Consider the following 17500-nt stretch of genomic DNA (forward strand, 5'->3'; position numbering starts at 1 on the left):
ATTGTACCAACTTAAATATGCGTGGCCCCCTGCTGTGGCTGCTTCCTAAGTATAGATAGTGATTTAAAGGACGATTTTGTCTCAGTGGTTGAGTCCAGTGCACTTCAGCCAGCAGAAGCAGCGGTTCCCAAAGTGGGGTCCGGGGACCCCCAGGGGTCCTTGAGGGAGTTCCAGGGGGGTCCCCAGCTAAATGATAGTTAGGAACCAAATGGACCCCTTATGGGTCTGTAACTCTGAGAGTGTACAAATGGAACCAAACGGACCCGTTTGTACACTCTCAGAGATAAATTAACATTGATTTCACGATATCAATTGGGGGTCCCAGAGATAGAAATGCCATTAAATGGGGGTCCGTAGACTAATGCATGTCAAACATTCATACACCGATGGCGGCGGAAACCATGCAAAGGCACCAACCAGCACATCAGGAGCAATTAGGGGTTCAGAGTCATAAAAACGCGCTGACAGGTCAAGTGTTTTATTTGCGTCTGGCCGTCTCTCCTGAACTGAAGTGCCTACAGGTATCATTCTCCCTGACGGCCGACATACGTCAGCGCAGCACTCAGCTATGATCTCGTTGCCATATTGTCATGAAATATTCATCTCCTTCAATAAAAATAAAAGGCTTTTTAGCTCTTAACCGATTCTGGACGGGAACCCCTTTTGGTGTTCTAAGCATCATGTTATACTTTAGCTATTGAAAAATAGCAGATCTAAAAGCAGATCTACAAGCTCGTAGCGCGGCACCGAGTGCCGCGCTACGAGCTTGTAGATCTGCTATTTTTTTTTAAATCTTGAAAATGTGGCGCAAATCTTTGAGTATATTCTTTCAGAGCGAACGTTTTAAACTCAAATCTTTGCTTCTGGGAAGCTAGGTCCCTGGAACAACATATTTTCCGAGGGGGGTCGGAGGCCAATTACATATGGTTTCTGGCTGGGGTCCTTGACATGAAATATTGAGCACCACTGATACAGAAAACATTGGTATTTCAGAAAACTGTCAGGACTTAGAAGACATTTTCTAAATTTGGGATTCAGGTCAAAATGGGTTAAATGTGATCTTGAATAAAGAATGCCTGCCAATGGTGATTTCATCTGAAGCGCTGCTCCTGAGTCCTGTGCATGTCTGAGTGACCGAGAGAGACGGAATTGACGTGGAGGATAGTTTTTGGGGGGACGTACTGTAAGTTACAGCAGTGGATTTCAACCAGCTTCGTCAAGTATAGATTATTTATTATTTATTCTGAATTGGAGCCACGGACCAACACTTGATGAGATTTAACCCATTTTGAGCGGGGAACCCCTTTTGGTGGTTACATACATTATGTTATAATTTAGCTATTGAAAAATAGCAGATCTACAAGCTCATAGCGCGCCACCGAGTGGCGCGCTATGAGCTTGTAGTTCTGCTATTTTTGAAAAATCGTTAAATTGTGCCTCAAATCTTTCAGAAAATTGTCATGATTTAGAAAACCTTTTTTTTTTTAAATTTCGACGTCAGGCCTGAATGGGTTAACAAAAATGTAACTCTAGAACGTAAAATCAAACCAAATGGACCCTTTTGTTTCTCAAAAAGAGTTAAGGATCTAATAAGGGTCCATTTGGTTACTAGCTCTCCATCATTTAGCTGCATGGGGACCACCTGGAACCTCCTCAAGGACCACTGGTGGTCCCTGGACCATCATTTAGCTGGGGGCCACATGGAACCTCCTCAAGGACCACTGGTGGTCCCTGGACCATCATTTAGCTGGGGGCCACATGGAACCTCCTCAAGGACCACTGGTGGTCCCTGGACCATCATTTAGCTGGGGGCCACATGGAACCTCCTCAAAGACCACTGGTGGTCCCTGGACCATCATTTAGCTGCATGGGGACCACCTGGAACCTCCTCAAGGACCACTGGTGGTCCCTGGACCATCATTTAGCTGGGGGCCACATGGAACCTCCTCAAGGACCACTGGTGGTCCCTGGACCATCATTTAGCTGGGGGCCACCTGGAACCTCCTCAAGGACCACTGGTGGTCCCTGGACCATCATTTAGCTGGGGACCACCTGGAACCTCCTCAAGGACCACTGGTGGTCCCTGGACCATCATTTAGCTGGGGGCCACATGGAACCTCCTCAAGGACCACTGGTGGTCCCTGGACCATCATTTAGCTGCATGGGGACCACCTGGAACCTCCTCAAGGACCACTGGTGGTCCCTGGACCATCATTTAGCTGGGGGCCACCTGGAACCTCCTCAAGGACCACTGGTGGTCCCTGGACCATCATTTAGCTGGGGACCACATAGAACCTCCTCAAGGACCACTGGTGGTCCCTGGACCATCATTTAGCTGCATGGGGACCACCTGGAACCTCCTCAAGGACCACTGGTGGTCCCTGGACCATCATTTAGCTGGGGGCCACCTGGAACCTCCTCAAGGACCACTGGTGGTCCCTGGACCATCATTTAGCTGGGGACCACATAGAACCTCCTCAAGGACCACTGGTGGTACTTTTCAGGATTCCAATTCAAAAATAGCAAAAATGTATTCAGGATTTATATTCAAATATAGCAAAACAAATAGCCGATCTACAAGCTCAAAACGTTTTGAGATGTTTTGCTACCACAGTAATATGCAATGTGGCCACTCTGGAGTGAGTGGGGAAATATTGTGGCCCCTCTGGAGTGAGTGTGGAAATATTGTGGCCCCTCTGGAGTGAGTGGGGAAATATTGTGGCCCCTCTGGAGTGAGTGGGGAAATATTGTGGCCCCTCTGGAGTGAGTGGGGAAATATTGTGGCCCTCTCCATCGTCAAAGTTGCCCCACCACCCTGACTTACAGGGTTTCCCTTGGGACCGTCGTCTCCGGGGGGTCCCTTGGCACCGGCGGGCCCCGCGGAGCCTGGGGGTCCGGCTTCTCCCTTGTCTCCTCGCTCGCCTTTCGGTCCCTGTGATGAGAGAGAGAGAGAGAGAGAGAGAGAGAGAGAGAGAGAGAGAGAGAGAGAGAGAGAGAGAGAGAGAGACATCAGCAGTGCATCATGGACTAATCCTCGACTGATCTCGTTACATAGACATTGATTTATTGGAGATTCTGACTTCCAGTTGTACTATACATTTTGTTTTGATTGTATCGTTCTTGCTTTGGCAATGTAAACGTATATGTTTTCTCTGATGCCAATAAAGCTGCTTTGAATTGAAACATTGAATTGAAATTGCAGCAAGTATTGTACTTAAAGGGGCATTCCACTCATTTTCAACATTTTACTATGTCATTAATATACCTTAGAGCTGTTGTGTGGACATAATAAAAAAGTCCCCCCATTCTGTGTTTCCTAGAACTGTAAGTATGAAAAAAAATCATTAACATGGTGAAACACATCTTGATGACATCATCAAGATGTGTTTCACCATGTTAATGATTTTTTTCAGATCTCTAGTTCTAGGAAACACAGAATGGGGGGACTTTTTTATTATGTCCACACAACAGCTCTAAGGTATATTAATGACATAGTAAAATGTTGAAAATGAGTGGAATGCCCCTTTAAGTGCAATTTTAAGGTATTTGTGCTTTTACCTTCTACTACATAATATATATATATATATAATACTATACTTCTACTACATCTCAGATCCAAATATTGTACAATATTTGTACAAAATTATTAGAAAACTTTAGTTACTAGTTACTATATAGATTTTTATTGTTATTACAAAACATACATTACACACTTCAGCTCTATATAATTTACATGTAGACCATTTGAAAATAGCCGATCTACATGTTGCAAGCAACGCACTGTGAGCTTGTAGAGGTGCTATTTTCAAAAGATTTACATACATTTTGAAAACTTGAAAATTCTGCCTAATGAGTACTTTTAGATTTTGAATTCCAGACTTTAAGTAAAACGGTACTTTTCCCACCACTGTCTTGAAGAGAGTCAACACGAGGCCAGAGAGCGAACGTACATTAGAATCCAATCAGCCTCTGCAGAGAGAGAGATTGGACCCCCCCCCCCCCCCCCCCCCAAACATAGGCATTCACGGGACGCGTAATAGACAGAACCAGCTTCTTGATGTGAAATGAGCCGGAGAAATATCGTTTGGGTTTTTTCCAGCATTGAACCTAAAGGCACACAGCGCCGGGTGAGGAGGAGTGCACCTCTTGTTAGAACGCCATGATGACTTCCTGACACATTTAAGGACGACTTTATTTGAAAACGCTGAAAGGGAACATCTTGAAAGGCAGCAGCCTGCCGCAAGGACATTTCACCGCACGCACGCACGCACGCACGCACGCACGCACGCACGCACGCACGCACGCACGCACGCACGCACGCACGCACGCACGCACGCACGCACGCACGCACGCACGCACGCAGAGGCTTCTGGAACCTCAAAGAAGGCACAAAGTGTTTGACACAGAGCAGTGGTAACTAAGTTTACTCACTTGTACTGTACTTAATACTGTACTTAGAGGTTTTTGTACTTTACTTGAGTATTTCCAATCTCCAATACTTCCTACTCCACTACATCTCAGGAGGGACAGGAGGTATTAAGCATGCTAGTGAGCACGTACCCCCGACCCCCCCCCCACCCACCATTCATTTTGATTAGAAAACACACATTAACCACTTCAACCCTATACATTTTGGCCATTTGAAAATAGCCGATCTACAAGCTCACAATGCGTCGCAACGCGACGCATTGTGAGCTTGTAGATCGGCTATTTTCAATAGAAATGGGACATTCTGCAATATGAGTACCTTTAGTACTTTAAGTACATTTTGTAGTACATTTACAAATCCGTTCTTTTACTTGTAACGAAGTAGTTCTAAATCGCATTATTGGTACTTTTACTTAAGTAAAAACAATTGAGTACTTTTTTCCACCACTGTCACAGAATCCTGTCAGGAGGATATGAATATAGGAGGATATAAGTATATAAATATATATATATATATATATAAATATAGGAGGATAGCCAATCTCAGCCCAAATCAGGGCCGAGCCCAGCTAAGCTCTGTAGAGCAATCATAAGAGCGCATATGCTGCTAAAGAGATTCATTCTGTTTTTAAGAGTCTGGGCCGGGAGTCAATTTGGCAGACCGTGTGGTGCCACGGGGAGCGCTAGGAGGCAAGCGCTAGAACTCCCGCTGGCAGGGAACTGGCGTCATGCCTCCACGGGAGGCACGATGATATTAGCCTCGACGCGCTCATGAATACTAAGTTTTAGTTTTGTTGAAGCGAGATATATGTCCTCGTCGTCAACAGAGCTTCTCATGCCTCCGGGCGGCCGGGGGTTTCGTTTTGCGTCTGTGAACGGGTCGGGTTAAGCCGTGCTCACTGTTTGCCGTTGTCCATCCATCCATTTCAACCGCTTATCCGTGGTCGGGTCGCGGGGGCAACAGCTCCACCAGAGTGCTCCAGACTTCCCTCTCCAGAGCAACATTAGTGACTTCCTCCTGGGGGAGATCCCGAGACGTTCCAAGGCCAGTGAGTCGATGTTTCCTCCAACTGCGCCTTGGTCTGCCCGGGGTCTCCTCCCAGTGGGACGAGGACCTCCCTAGGGAGGCGCCCGAGAGGCATCCTAACCAGATGCCTCGAGGACCTCCCTAGGGAGACGGCCGAGAGGCATCCTAACCAGATGCCTCGAGGACCTCCCTAGGGAGGCGCCCGAGAGGCATCCTAACCAGATGCCTCGAGGTCTCCTCCCAGTGGGACGTGCCTCGAGGACCTCCCTAGGGAGACGGCCGAGAGGCATCCTAACCAGATGCCCCGGGGTCTCCTCCCAGTGGGACGTGCCTCGAGGACCTCCCTAGGGAGGCGCCCGAGAGGCATCCTAACCAGATGCCCGAACCACCTAAGCTGGCTCCTTTCCAGGCGAAGAAGCAGCAGCAGAAGCAGTCTGACGTTGTGTCGAAGGAAAGTGACACGATCGTTTTGCCGTGAGAGTCGGCATGAGCACAAACTATAAAACAAAAACCTCACCTCAAGGTCAAAGAGGTGGGATTTTGTTTTAAATATTTTGTGTTTACATCACGTCACGGCATGTATATGTAATGTTTCTTTTTACCACAGCACATTTTAGTTTATTACTCTTTAAACTCTTGTTTTCTGTTTAATTGTGTCAAAGAGACAAAGACAAAGAAGAGTTCCAGTAACTCACTCCGGTTCCGGGTTCTCCAGACGGTCCAGGGTTTCCAGCCTCCCCTTGCTCTCCCTGGAGTTTTGGGGGAAAGAAACGTCAGTGTGGAAGAGATACTAATAGACCATGTTATTAATAATTAACATATAAATAAATACATACTAATAGACCATATTATTAATGATCAACATATAAATACATACTAATAGACCATATTATTAATAATAAACATTATAAATACATACTAATAGACCATATTATTAATAATAAACATTATAAATAGATAATAATAGAACAGAAAACCTACAGCAAAACCACGGCGGCCGGGAAGCCGACTTAGGTTTTGCTTACGATACGATACATGGTTGACGATACGATACATGGTTGACGATACGATACATGGTTGACGATACGATACATGGTTGACGATACCATACATGGTTGACGATACGATACATGGTTGACGATACGATACATGGTTGACGATACGATACATGGTTGACGATACGATACATGGTTGACGATACCATACATGGTTGACGATACCATACATGGTTGACGATACGATACATGGTTGACGATACGATACATGGTTGACGATACGATACATGGTTGACGATACGATATATGGTTGACGATACGATACATGGTTGACGATACGATACATGGTTGACGATACGATACATGGTTGACGATACGATACATGGTTGACGATACCATACATGGTTGACATACGATACATGGTTGACGATACGATACATGGACGATATTGGTTCATTATGGCGATACGATACGATTAAATGATTTGAAATTGATACATTAACATTGATTTTACAATATAAATTGGGGGTCCCATGCAAGAAATACCATTAACGGGTGGTTAAATACTGTAACCACTGGGCTACAGTACCAGCCAGTACCAGCCATGCATGACCAACGTTAGCATTTTAAAACAAATTGTGAGGTTTAATAACAAAATGATAGGCAACAACAACAACATTTCGCCCCTCCAGGCTTTCTCAAGTTAGTCTTGAGAAAGCCTGGAGCGGCGAAACGCTGTTGTTGTTGTAGGTTGAAATAAAAAGGACGGGGGGGGACGGGGGGGGGGGGGGCAGAATTATATTGTGTGCGGACATTCCACTTTTTCTTCATTTGGGTCTATATTATAAGACCATAATTATTACGAAAGCCCAAATCCCAGACGGTATCTAATCTAATCTCACAATAACGATATAATGCCATTACCCAGCTCTAAAACCAAACATTTAGCACGGTCTACTGCGCGTTTGGTTTGAGCGATATCAGATGATGCATAATTTATGACATAAGTTCAAAGAGCCGGCAGCGGATCGGTTTGGCGTGTACGTGTGTGTGCGTGTGTGTGTGTGTGTGTGCGTGTGTGTGCCCTTGGCTATCTCAGAGTGATGCAAGCCCTTTCTTCCTTCCTTCGCTGTTTCACATTCCATTCCAGAGTCATTTCAGGCTGACCGGAGGCATGGTGGCATTAAGTATTTATCACGCAGCTCTCTCTCTCTCTCTCTCTCTCTCTCTCTCCAAACGGCAGTGAAATGGCCGCCTCTTGTAGGGAGCGTTGTAAAGATGGTCATTAATGGTGTCAGAGCACCGAGTCAGACACAAGGCTCTGCTTCCATCACACGAAGCCAGACTCCTGCAAGAATTGATACTTTTACTCAAGTACAAAAATGTGTGTACTCACCTTCTCGCCCACAGATCCCATGCCGCCAACACCACCGGGAGGTCCTTGTGCGCCCTGTGACAAAAAAAAGAGAGAGAGACCAATCACGATCTATCGCCTTGACATGGCGGGAGGAAGTAGGCCTATGGTTCTCACAGCCAATTATTGAAGTGAACGAATGAGGTCGTTGACGGTGACGACGGCCATTCATTTTGGGTGCGATATGTATACGTACATCAGCTCCGCTGGGACCCTGGGGGCCTCTGGGGCCCGGTGGACCGGGGGGACCCTGAATGAGGGGACACAGGAAATGACACGTTAATGGAGGGGACACAGGGAAATGACACGTGAATGAGGGGACAGGACACAGGAAATGATACGTGAATGAGGGGACAGGACACAGGAAATGACATGTGAATGAGGGGACAGGACACAGGAAATTACACGTGAATGAGGGGACTAATATTGTAGAATATGCTAAATGAATAAGTGAATAAAAAAAGTCAATCAATCAGTCAATCAATCAATAAATACTCACCATAGGGCCAACATCACCGTTCTCCCCCTTCTCGCCCGGTGGTCCTGGAAGACCCTGGAGACAGAGGAAAACAAAGTTATATAAGTGGTATAACTTTCTGTGGTATATTTAAGTATAAGAAAATACTGATGGCGTCGGAGCGCAGAGGAGGCGATGTTAAACAACCAGCAACAGCTGTTCCAGCAGTGGCCGCGTCAGCTTTAATTGGTCGTTTTCTTGGACGCATTTTACAACTATAGGCACATAAATTATAATACAGTCAAAGTAATACTAAATAGAGTCGCTAAATTAACTAAATCAATATTTTATGGCGTGAACAGTGTGGCATATTGTGTGTGTGCGCCGGAGAAAGTCAAACGCTGACGCCTTCCGTCTGTTCATTGCAACGAGAGTGCAGTTAAATGTTCTGGCATAGATTCATGTCATAGAAAAAAGTAGCTCGCAGATCCAACATGTTTTGCTATTTGCTATCTTTTTAACTAGGAGAAACATCATTTGGTTTTTTTCTGCTGCTGCAGTTGGAAAGGAAATGACAAATAAAGCAACCTTGAATCTTGAATCAATCTAACGCTCCGGTTCAGTCTCTAGGCTATACTTTTATTACTCAATGGTCCAAAGTCACACCACACCTCCCCAGACAGTTCCAGAACCCTGTCCGAAGTCACACCACACCTCCCCAGACAGTTCCAGAACCCTGTCCAAAGTCACACCACACCTCCTCTGAGAGTTCCAGAACCCTGTCCAAAGTCACACCACACCTCCTCTGAGAGTTCCAGAACCCTGTCCAAAGTCACACCACACCTCCCCAGACAGTTCCAGAACCCTGTCCAAAGTCACACCACACCTCCCCAGACAGTTCCAGAACCCTGTCCAAAGTCAACCCACACCTCCCCAGACAGTTCCAGAACCCTGTCCAAAGTCACACCACACCTCCCCAGACAGTTCCAGAACCCTGTCCGAAGCGTCCCTGGTCTGCACTCTCAACAGCACTGGAGAGAACTCCATAATATCCTCTCGATCCTGAGAGTCCCATCACTTCCCAGGAGGAACACATTGTCTCCACCTTTCCCTCACTATCTACACTCCAAAAGTTGTTGTTTTTTCCCCCCTCCCCGCGGCCCCGTCGCCAAAAATAATGACACAAGCCGGTCTTCTTGTTCAGACCCTGGATACAGACAGACAGACAGTATACTAGCCTAGTATACTGTCTGTCTGTCGATGTTCCCTAGTATTACTAGGGAACATCGCCTGTCAGAAAGTGAAACCTGCACAGCCCTTCGTATTAAGTGATGTAATCTCTGGTCTGTTGTGGTGGCATGTTCCCTCAGGCCTGGCTCACTGGAATGTTCCCTCAGGCCTGGCTCACTGGAATGTTCCCTCAGGCCTGGCTCACTGGAATGTTCCCTCAGGCCTGGCTCACTGGAATGTTCCCTCAGGCCTGGCTCACTGGAATGTTCCCTCAGGCCTGGCTCACTGGAATGTTCCCTCAGATTGCACTGGTGTTGCACATATACTGCACTGTAATTAAGGGCCACTAGTGTTGCACACATACTGCACTGTAATTAAGGGACACTAGTGTTGCACACATACTGCACTGTAATTAAGGGACACTAGTGGTGCACATACTGCACTGTAATTAAGGGACACTAGTGTTGCACACATACTGCACTGTAATTAAGGGACACTAGTGTTGCACACATACTGCACTGTAATTAAGGGACACTAGTGTTGCACACATACTGCACTGTAATTAAGGGACACTGGTGTTGCACATATACTGCACTGTAATTAAGGGCCACTAGTGTTGCACACATACTGCACTGTAATTAAGGGACACTAGTGTTGCACACATACTGCACTGTAATTAAGGGACACTAGTGGTGCACATACTGCACTGTAATTAAGGGACACTAGTGTTGCACACATACTGCACTGTAATTAAGGGACACTAGTGTTGCACACATACTGCACTGTAATTAAGGGACACTAGTGTTGCACACATACTGCACTGTAATTAAGGGACACTAGTGTTGCACACATACTGCACTGTAATTAAGGGACACTAGTGTTGCACACATACTGCACTGTAATTAAGGGACACTAGTGTTCCACATACTGCACTGTAATTAAGAAACACTAGTGTTGCACACACTACACTGTAATTAAGAAACACTAGTGTTGCACATACTGCACTGTAATCAAGGGACACTGGCTATCCTAGGTCCAAAAGTAGCCTAAAGTAGGTCAATACCTCACACTTTGGATGTCTTTACTTTATTATCTTGATTTAAATTAATATTGTACCATTGGAGTGCCGTGATCTTTGTATTTGTTGTTTATGAGGTGACAGTACTTCATTAGAGCCCTTGGTGTGGTTGTTATGTCATGTGTTTATGACAGTACTTCATTAGAGCCCTTGGTGTGGTTGTTATGTCATGTGTTTATGAGGTGACAGTACTTCATTAGAGCCCTTGGTGTGGTTGTTATGTCATGTGTTTATGAGGTGACAGTACTTCATTAGACCCCTTGGTGTGGTTGTTATGTCATGTGTTTATGAGGTGACAGTACTTCATTAGAGCCCTTGGTGTGGTTGTTATGTCATGTGTTTATGAGGTGACAGTACTTCATTAGAGCCCTTGGTGTGGTTGTTATGTCATGTGTTTATGAGGTGACAGTACTTCATTCGAGCCCTTGGTGTGGTTGTTATGTCATGTGTTTATGAGGTGACAGTACTTCATTAGAGCCCTTGGTGTGGTTGTTATGTCATGTGTTTATGAGGTGACAGTACTTCATTAGAGCCCTTGGTGTGGTTGTTATGTCATGTGTTTATGACAGTACTTCATTAGAGCCCTTGGTGTGGTTGTTATGTCATGTGTTTATGAGGTGACAGTACTTCATTAGAGCCCTTGGTGTGGTTGTTATGTCATGTGTTTATGAGGTGACAGTACTTCATTAGAGCCCTTGGTGTGGTTGTTATGTCATGTGTTTATGAGGTGACGGTACTTCATTAGAGCCCTTGGTGTGGTTGTTATGTCATGTGTTTATGAGGTGACGGTACTTCATTAGAGCCCTTGGTGTGGTTGTTATGTCATGTGTTTATGAGGTGACGGTACTTCATTAGAGCCCTTGGTGTGGTTGTTATGTCATGTGTTTATGAGGTGACAGTACTTCATTAGAGCCCTTGGTGTGGTTGTTATGTCATGTGTCTATGAGGTGACAGTACTTCATTAGAGCCCTTGGTGTGGTTGTTATGTCATGTGTTTATGAGGTGACAGTACTTCATTAGAGCCCTTGGTGTGGTTGTTATGTCATGTGTCTATGAGGTGACAGTACTTCATTAGAGCCCTTGGTGTGGTTGTTATGTCATGTGTTTATGAGGTGACAGTACTTCATTAGAGCCCTTGGTGTGGTTGTTATGTCATGTGTTTATGAGGTGACAGTACTTCATTAGAGCCCTTGGTGTGGTTGTTATGTCATGTGTTTATGAGGTGACAGTACTTCATTAGAGCCCTTGGTGTGGTTGTTATGTCATGTGTCTATGAGGTGACAGTACTTCATTAGAGCCCTTGGTGTGGTTGTTATGTCATGTGTTTATGAGGTGACAGTACTTCATTAGAGCCCTTGGTGTGGTTGTTATGTCATGTGTTTATGAGGTGACAGTACTTCATTAGAGCCCTTGGTGTGGTTGTTATGTCATGTGTTTATGAGGTGACAGTACTTCATTAGAGCCCTTGGTGTGGTTGTTATGTCATGTGTCTATGAGGTGACAGTACTTCATTAGAGCCCTTGGTGTGGTTGTTATGTCATGTGTTTATGAGGTGACAGTACTTCATTAGAGCCCTTGGTGTGGTTGTTATGTCATGTGTTTATGAGGTGACAGTACTTCATTAGAGCCCTTGGTGTGGTTGTTGTGTCATGTGTTTATGAGGTGACAGTACTTCATTAGAGCCCTTGGTGTGGTCGTTATGTCATGTGTTTATGAGGTGACAGTACTTCATTAGAGCCATTGGTGTGGTTGTTATGTCATGTGTTTATGAGGTGACAGTACTACCCCAAATTGCTCCCGATGTGCTGGTTGGTACCTTGCATGGCTTCCGCCGTAATCGGTGTATGAATGTGTGTGTGAATGGGTGAATGTAATGCACAATCTATGTAAAGCGCCTTGGATAAAGGCACTATATAAATGCACCATTTACCATTTACCATTTATGTGTTTATGAGGGCTACAGGCTGACTAAAAGCTGAATAACTCGGAATCTACAGAGCTCTCCATGGTTTGGATAAAACGCGCGATGTTCTGAGGTCTTTGCTGATTATCCGGTGGTCTAGATGGAAACGTTGGCGCTTTCTAGAGCAAGGATAGCTATATCTTAGCTCGCTAGCATTGACGCTATTTATTTAGCATTAATATGGACGCCCACAACAGGATATCCGTCCTGTGTGTTCACCCTCTAAATCGCCCCCCGCAGCCCTCGGCAGTCTGAGGTTGGCTTCGCGTCCAGCAGGTGGCAGTAAAGATGTAATATATATCGGCGGCGGATGACACACAGCCCAGCGTTTTTGGGGAACGGCGTACGGAGCCCTTTTTCTGCAACCTTCTCGCTTTTATTTCTCGCAGTCATCTCGACTCAAAGGCGAACAGGCAGACACAGATCAGAGCATGATGCATGCACACACATTTGAACCCTGGCATTTCTCTACCAGTAATTGCTGTGTGCTTAAATTGCTTGCGCCGGCGCGTGCGTATGTGTGTGTGTGTGTGTGTGTGTGTGTGTGTGTGTGTGTGTGTGTGTGTGTGTGTGTGTGTGTGTGTGTGCATGTGCTGCACTGCATGCGCGTTTGAGTCAAAGGCAGTTTGCCATCAGCCATGTTGAGGAGAAAAAGGGAAAGACATCAAAGAATGGTTTTCTCTTTGCCATCTCGCTGGCCGTCCTCGTCTTCCTCCAATGAGCTCGCTGCGTTTGGTCTGTGTGCTCGTTGTGAACGCTGCGTTTTTTAGATATGGCGCCATTATCCAAAGCGCTTTATAACGAGCATCATTACATTCACCCATAGACGCACGCACGCACGCACGCACGCACGCACGCACGCACGCACGCACGCACGCACGCACGCACGCACGCACGCACGAACACACACACGTGTGACATGTAAGTAGGAAAAGGAGAGAACCTTTCAAGCCTGTTTTCTCAACTCGCTGTTTCTCTGCAAGACATATTACTCTATAAGCCATTATCTCCAAAACTGGTGGGTCAAAGTGAACAACCAATATGTCAATTTGAAGCTATGATGGCAGAAATCTGGTCACATATGTGTGCGTGTGTGCGTGCGTGCGTGTGTGTGTGTGTGTGAGAAGGAGAGTGCGTATGAGAGTGTGTGTCCTGTCGTGGCGTGCACTGTGATTCCTTCCCCGCGGTGAGAAACCTCATCAGTGGCGAGGTCTCCTCTGAGTCAGAGATCGTTAAGCGAGGCTACTAATTATCGGCGGGCGTAAAATGGGCTCTCGATGACGGCCTGACCGCTGGAGGCGGGGTCAGTCAGCGGCGCGCCGGTTAATTGGACGGCGACGGTAAGTGAATCACTCCCAATTAAAACCCCATGGGGTTGAACTGCACACTCCGCGGGTTGAACTGCACACTCCGCGGGTTGAACTGCACACTCCGCGGGTTGAACTGCACACTCCGCGGGTTGAACTGCACACTCCGCGCGAGGACACGACACACCTTGGAATGATGACCGCCATCACTACGGAGCGTCACCCAGAGACTCTACACGTGCGTTTAGCTCGAGAGCCAGACTGCTGATCATACATTGAAGGGGAAACACCACTCATTTTCAACATTGACCTACTGTATGTCATTGATATACCTTAAGAGTTGTTGTGTGGAAATAATTAAAAAGTTCCCCTCTTCTGTGTAGCCTAGAAACTGGAGGTCTAGAACTTGAGGTAATGTGATGTACGTAGTTGGCACCTAGCCTAGGGGGTCCGAGTATGTTTGTAGATGGAAAAACAATAATGAATTCAAATCTTTGCTTGCTGGAGATGGCTGGAACAAAGCGTTTGGAGATCGTACGTGGTCCACGACAACGTCCGAGAGGGTCCTTGAAATGAACCAGTTTGAGCACCGCTGGTGGACACTACAGTAGCAACGTAAGATTATCATTAACAAGTGTTCTGTCCAATTGTTAGGGGACCCACTTGCAATGTCCTGCAGGGTCCGCCACTGGGCCCCGGACCACAGCTTAAGAACCGCTGGAATGAATTACATTTAGCTGTCTTTCTCTAGCTCGTCGCGTCGGGTACGCAGGTGGATGTAATCAGTGCTGAGCGTTGTAATCATACAGGGGTCAAAGCCAGGTTGGAACACACACACGCACACACGCACACAGCCACACACGCACACACAGCCACACACGCGCACACACACAGAGACAGATCCAATTAGCAGAAGCGCAGGGCGGATCAATACGGTACAATACCTCAACAGCTGGTGAATGGAATTGATACAGTGGACAGCGAAGTGCTGCTGGGGTCACTGTGTGGCCATGCAGATCTGTTGTTGTTGTGTTGTGTTGTGTTGTGTTGTGTTGTGTTGCGTTGTGTTGTGTTGTGTTGTGTTGTGTTGTGTTGTGTTGTGTTGTGTTGTGTTGTGTTGTGCTGTTTCGTTTCTATTTGTGACCCAACCGTTAATCGGGAGCCTATCACACGCACGTGTGTGTGTTGCTGCGACCTACCTGTAGGCCGATAGGACCCGGGGGTCCGGGGAAACCTCTCGCACCCTCATCTCCCTTCTGTCCGAACATGCCCTGTTGACCCCTGGGACCGGGCTCTCCATCTCCTCCCTGGGGACACACACAGACACACATACGCACACACACAATCAGAATCTATAAATATTACACATACATTATTACACACGCTGGAAGGTAAAACACTAGGATACGATACGTATCACGATACATGGTTGACGATACGATACATGGACGATGTTGGTTCATTATGGCGATACGATACGATTCAATGATTTGAAATCGATACAGTAACTATTTAAAATACATTGAAATTATTTTAAACTAAGTAATTAAACCCCTCTGTTTCTTTTTTTCTTCTAGAAATTGCTAAATACCACGCACAAAAATGTAGTATTGATACAATCGTTTAGTAACATGACGTTAAAAAAAAGTATTTTTTCTTAATTTTGTTAAGGTTTTCTGAGCTCCATTACACCTAAAAAAAACCTGGACTTTTAACATTCAGTAGATCTTCTGTGGTCTGGGGTTTTCTGGCTCAAACAAGTGCTCTGAGTTTCCTGCTGTTTGTGATGTCACAGCCTGCAAAATCCCATATCATGTCAATGGGATCTGCCAGCAGATGTCACTGTTTTCACAGTTTTTTGCCTGTTTTCATTGCAGCTAAGAAAGGCTTCCAAACCCCAGAGGAAACTCCAGACCACAGAAAATCCACAGAATGTTCAAAGCTCAGGTTTGTTGGGTGTAACTGATGTCATAAAACCTAAAATAAAATAATAAAAAAAATGAAAATTAATGTCATGAAATCTTTCAAGTTTTGAGTCAACATTGTAATGGCTCTTGTTGCCGATAAGGGTACCTAAACGTCCAATAATACCTTCCATACCTTGAACCGTTGCAGAACCTTTCAGGTTCCGTAATGATGTTTTTTATTAGTAATTGTTTATTATAAATAATTAAAACCAGAACCAGCACTGAAGTGGGTCAACGATAATAGCACGTTATAATTTAATTTCCCTGCTATATTATACCTTCAAAAGGAACAGCCGGGGTCCCAAATTAGCTTCTGATAACTTTACTTTATTATTATCTGAAACCGAGCTCTGGAGTACGGAGATAAACCCAGAACCGAAAAAACAAAACAAGGCCACAAGTCGCTTCTAATAAGCGGACATGTTCACATGTTCACACTGGACAGTGGTGACTACAGTGGTGACAGTGGTGACTACCACTGTCCAGTCCTACTGTTACTCTACTGTACAGTAAATCTACTGTACAGTTAATCTACTGTACAGTAGATTAACTGTACAGTACTGTTAACGTTTAAAAAGCATCTAAAATTCCATTTGATACAGTGAAGTGTTGTTGTTTTTTGTTGTTTTTGCTCTCACTTGTAAGTTCTATTTGTTTTTATCCGAAATAATAGTGAGTTGATACTGACTTTTTAACAAAAAGTATTTGTTATTGTATGTTTATTCTGATGTGGACGCCAGGAAGACTAGCTGGTTGCTATGGCACCAGCTAATGGGGATCCTTAATACAAAAATAAATAAAAAGTCCTACCTAGCCCAGTCTTAGTCCCTAGCCCCTAGCCCCTAGCCCCTAGCCCCTAGCACTTACCACTTAGCACTTGCCCTAGCCTCGACGCGACCTTACAGGAGAATGCAAAGGCTCAACTTACTGTATGTAATTTAGACATTTTATGTAGACATAGATAGGACTCTATAGTGTACTGATATCTTTACTGTACAGTTGTACTGTTTTTCTACTGTTAGACAGATGCTAGGTTCTTCCTTATGATCCTCGATGACTATTTCTTTGTAGGCTTGTTGATGCATCGCCATGTGTTGTTCTTGCTTACTGTAAGTCGCTCATGGATTCAGAGCGTCTGATAAATTACTAAAATTGTAAATTGTAATTGGTACTCACAGCAGGACCAGGTGCACCGATTGGACCTTGCAGACCGGCCGGCCCGGGAGGACCCTGGACACAGGAGGGAGGAACAAACTCACCATTATTGACCAATCATTCATTAATGATCACATGATCTAATACTGAATATTATTGACTTACTGTAATGATCAAACACATGATCTAATACTGAATACCATTGACTTACTGTAATGATCAAACACATGATCTAATACTGAATACCATTGACTTACTGTAATGAATACACACATGATCTAATACTGAATATTATTGACTTACTGTAATGATCAAACACATGATCTAATACTGAATATTATTGACTTACTGTAATGATCAAACACATGATCTAATACTGAATATTTTTGACTTACTGTAATGATCAAACACATGATCTAATACTGAATATTATTGACTTACTGTAATGATCAAACACATGATCTAATACTGAATATTAT

The 17500-nt window shown here is 45.0% G+C and overlaps 1 protein-coding gene across 1 annotated transcript in view; it reads right to left on the bottom strand.

The window, feature by feature from the left end:
- The window catches only part of col11a1a (collagen, type XI, alpha 1a), a gene marked incomplete at its 5' end in the record, with an annotated part of 155517 nt that overhangs the window by 18417 nt on the left and 119600 nt on the right, over positions 1 to 17500 (bottom strand). The window contains 7 exons of the mRNA XM_079489267.1: positions 2825 to 2932; positions 6151 to 6204; positions 7847 to 7900; positions 8061 to 8114; positions 8364 to 8417; positions 15099 to 15206; positions 17043 to 17096. Coding sequence (XP_079345393.1) covers positions 2825 to 2932; positions 6151 to 6204; positions 7847 to 7900; positions 8061 to 8114; positions 8364 to 8417; positions 15099 to 15206; positions 17043 to 17096 — 486 coding nt within the window. The remainder of the gene's footprint in view (positions 1 to 2824; positions 2933 to 6150; positions 6205 to 7846; positions 7901 to 8060; positions 8115 to 8363; positions 8418 to 15098; positions 15207 to 17042; positions 17097 to 17500) is intronic.

The sequence above is a fragment of the Electrona antarctica genome (assembly GCF_951216825.1).
Source record: "Electrona antarctica genome assembly, chromosome: 20".
NCBI classification, from domain to species: Eukaryota; Metazoa; Chordata; class Actinopteri; order Myctophiformes; family Myctophidae; genus Electrona; species Electrona antarctica.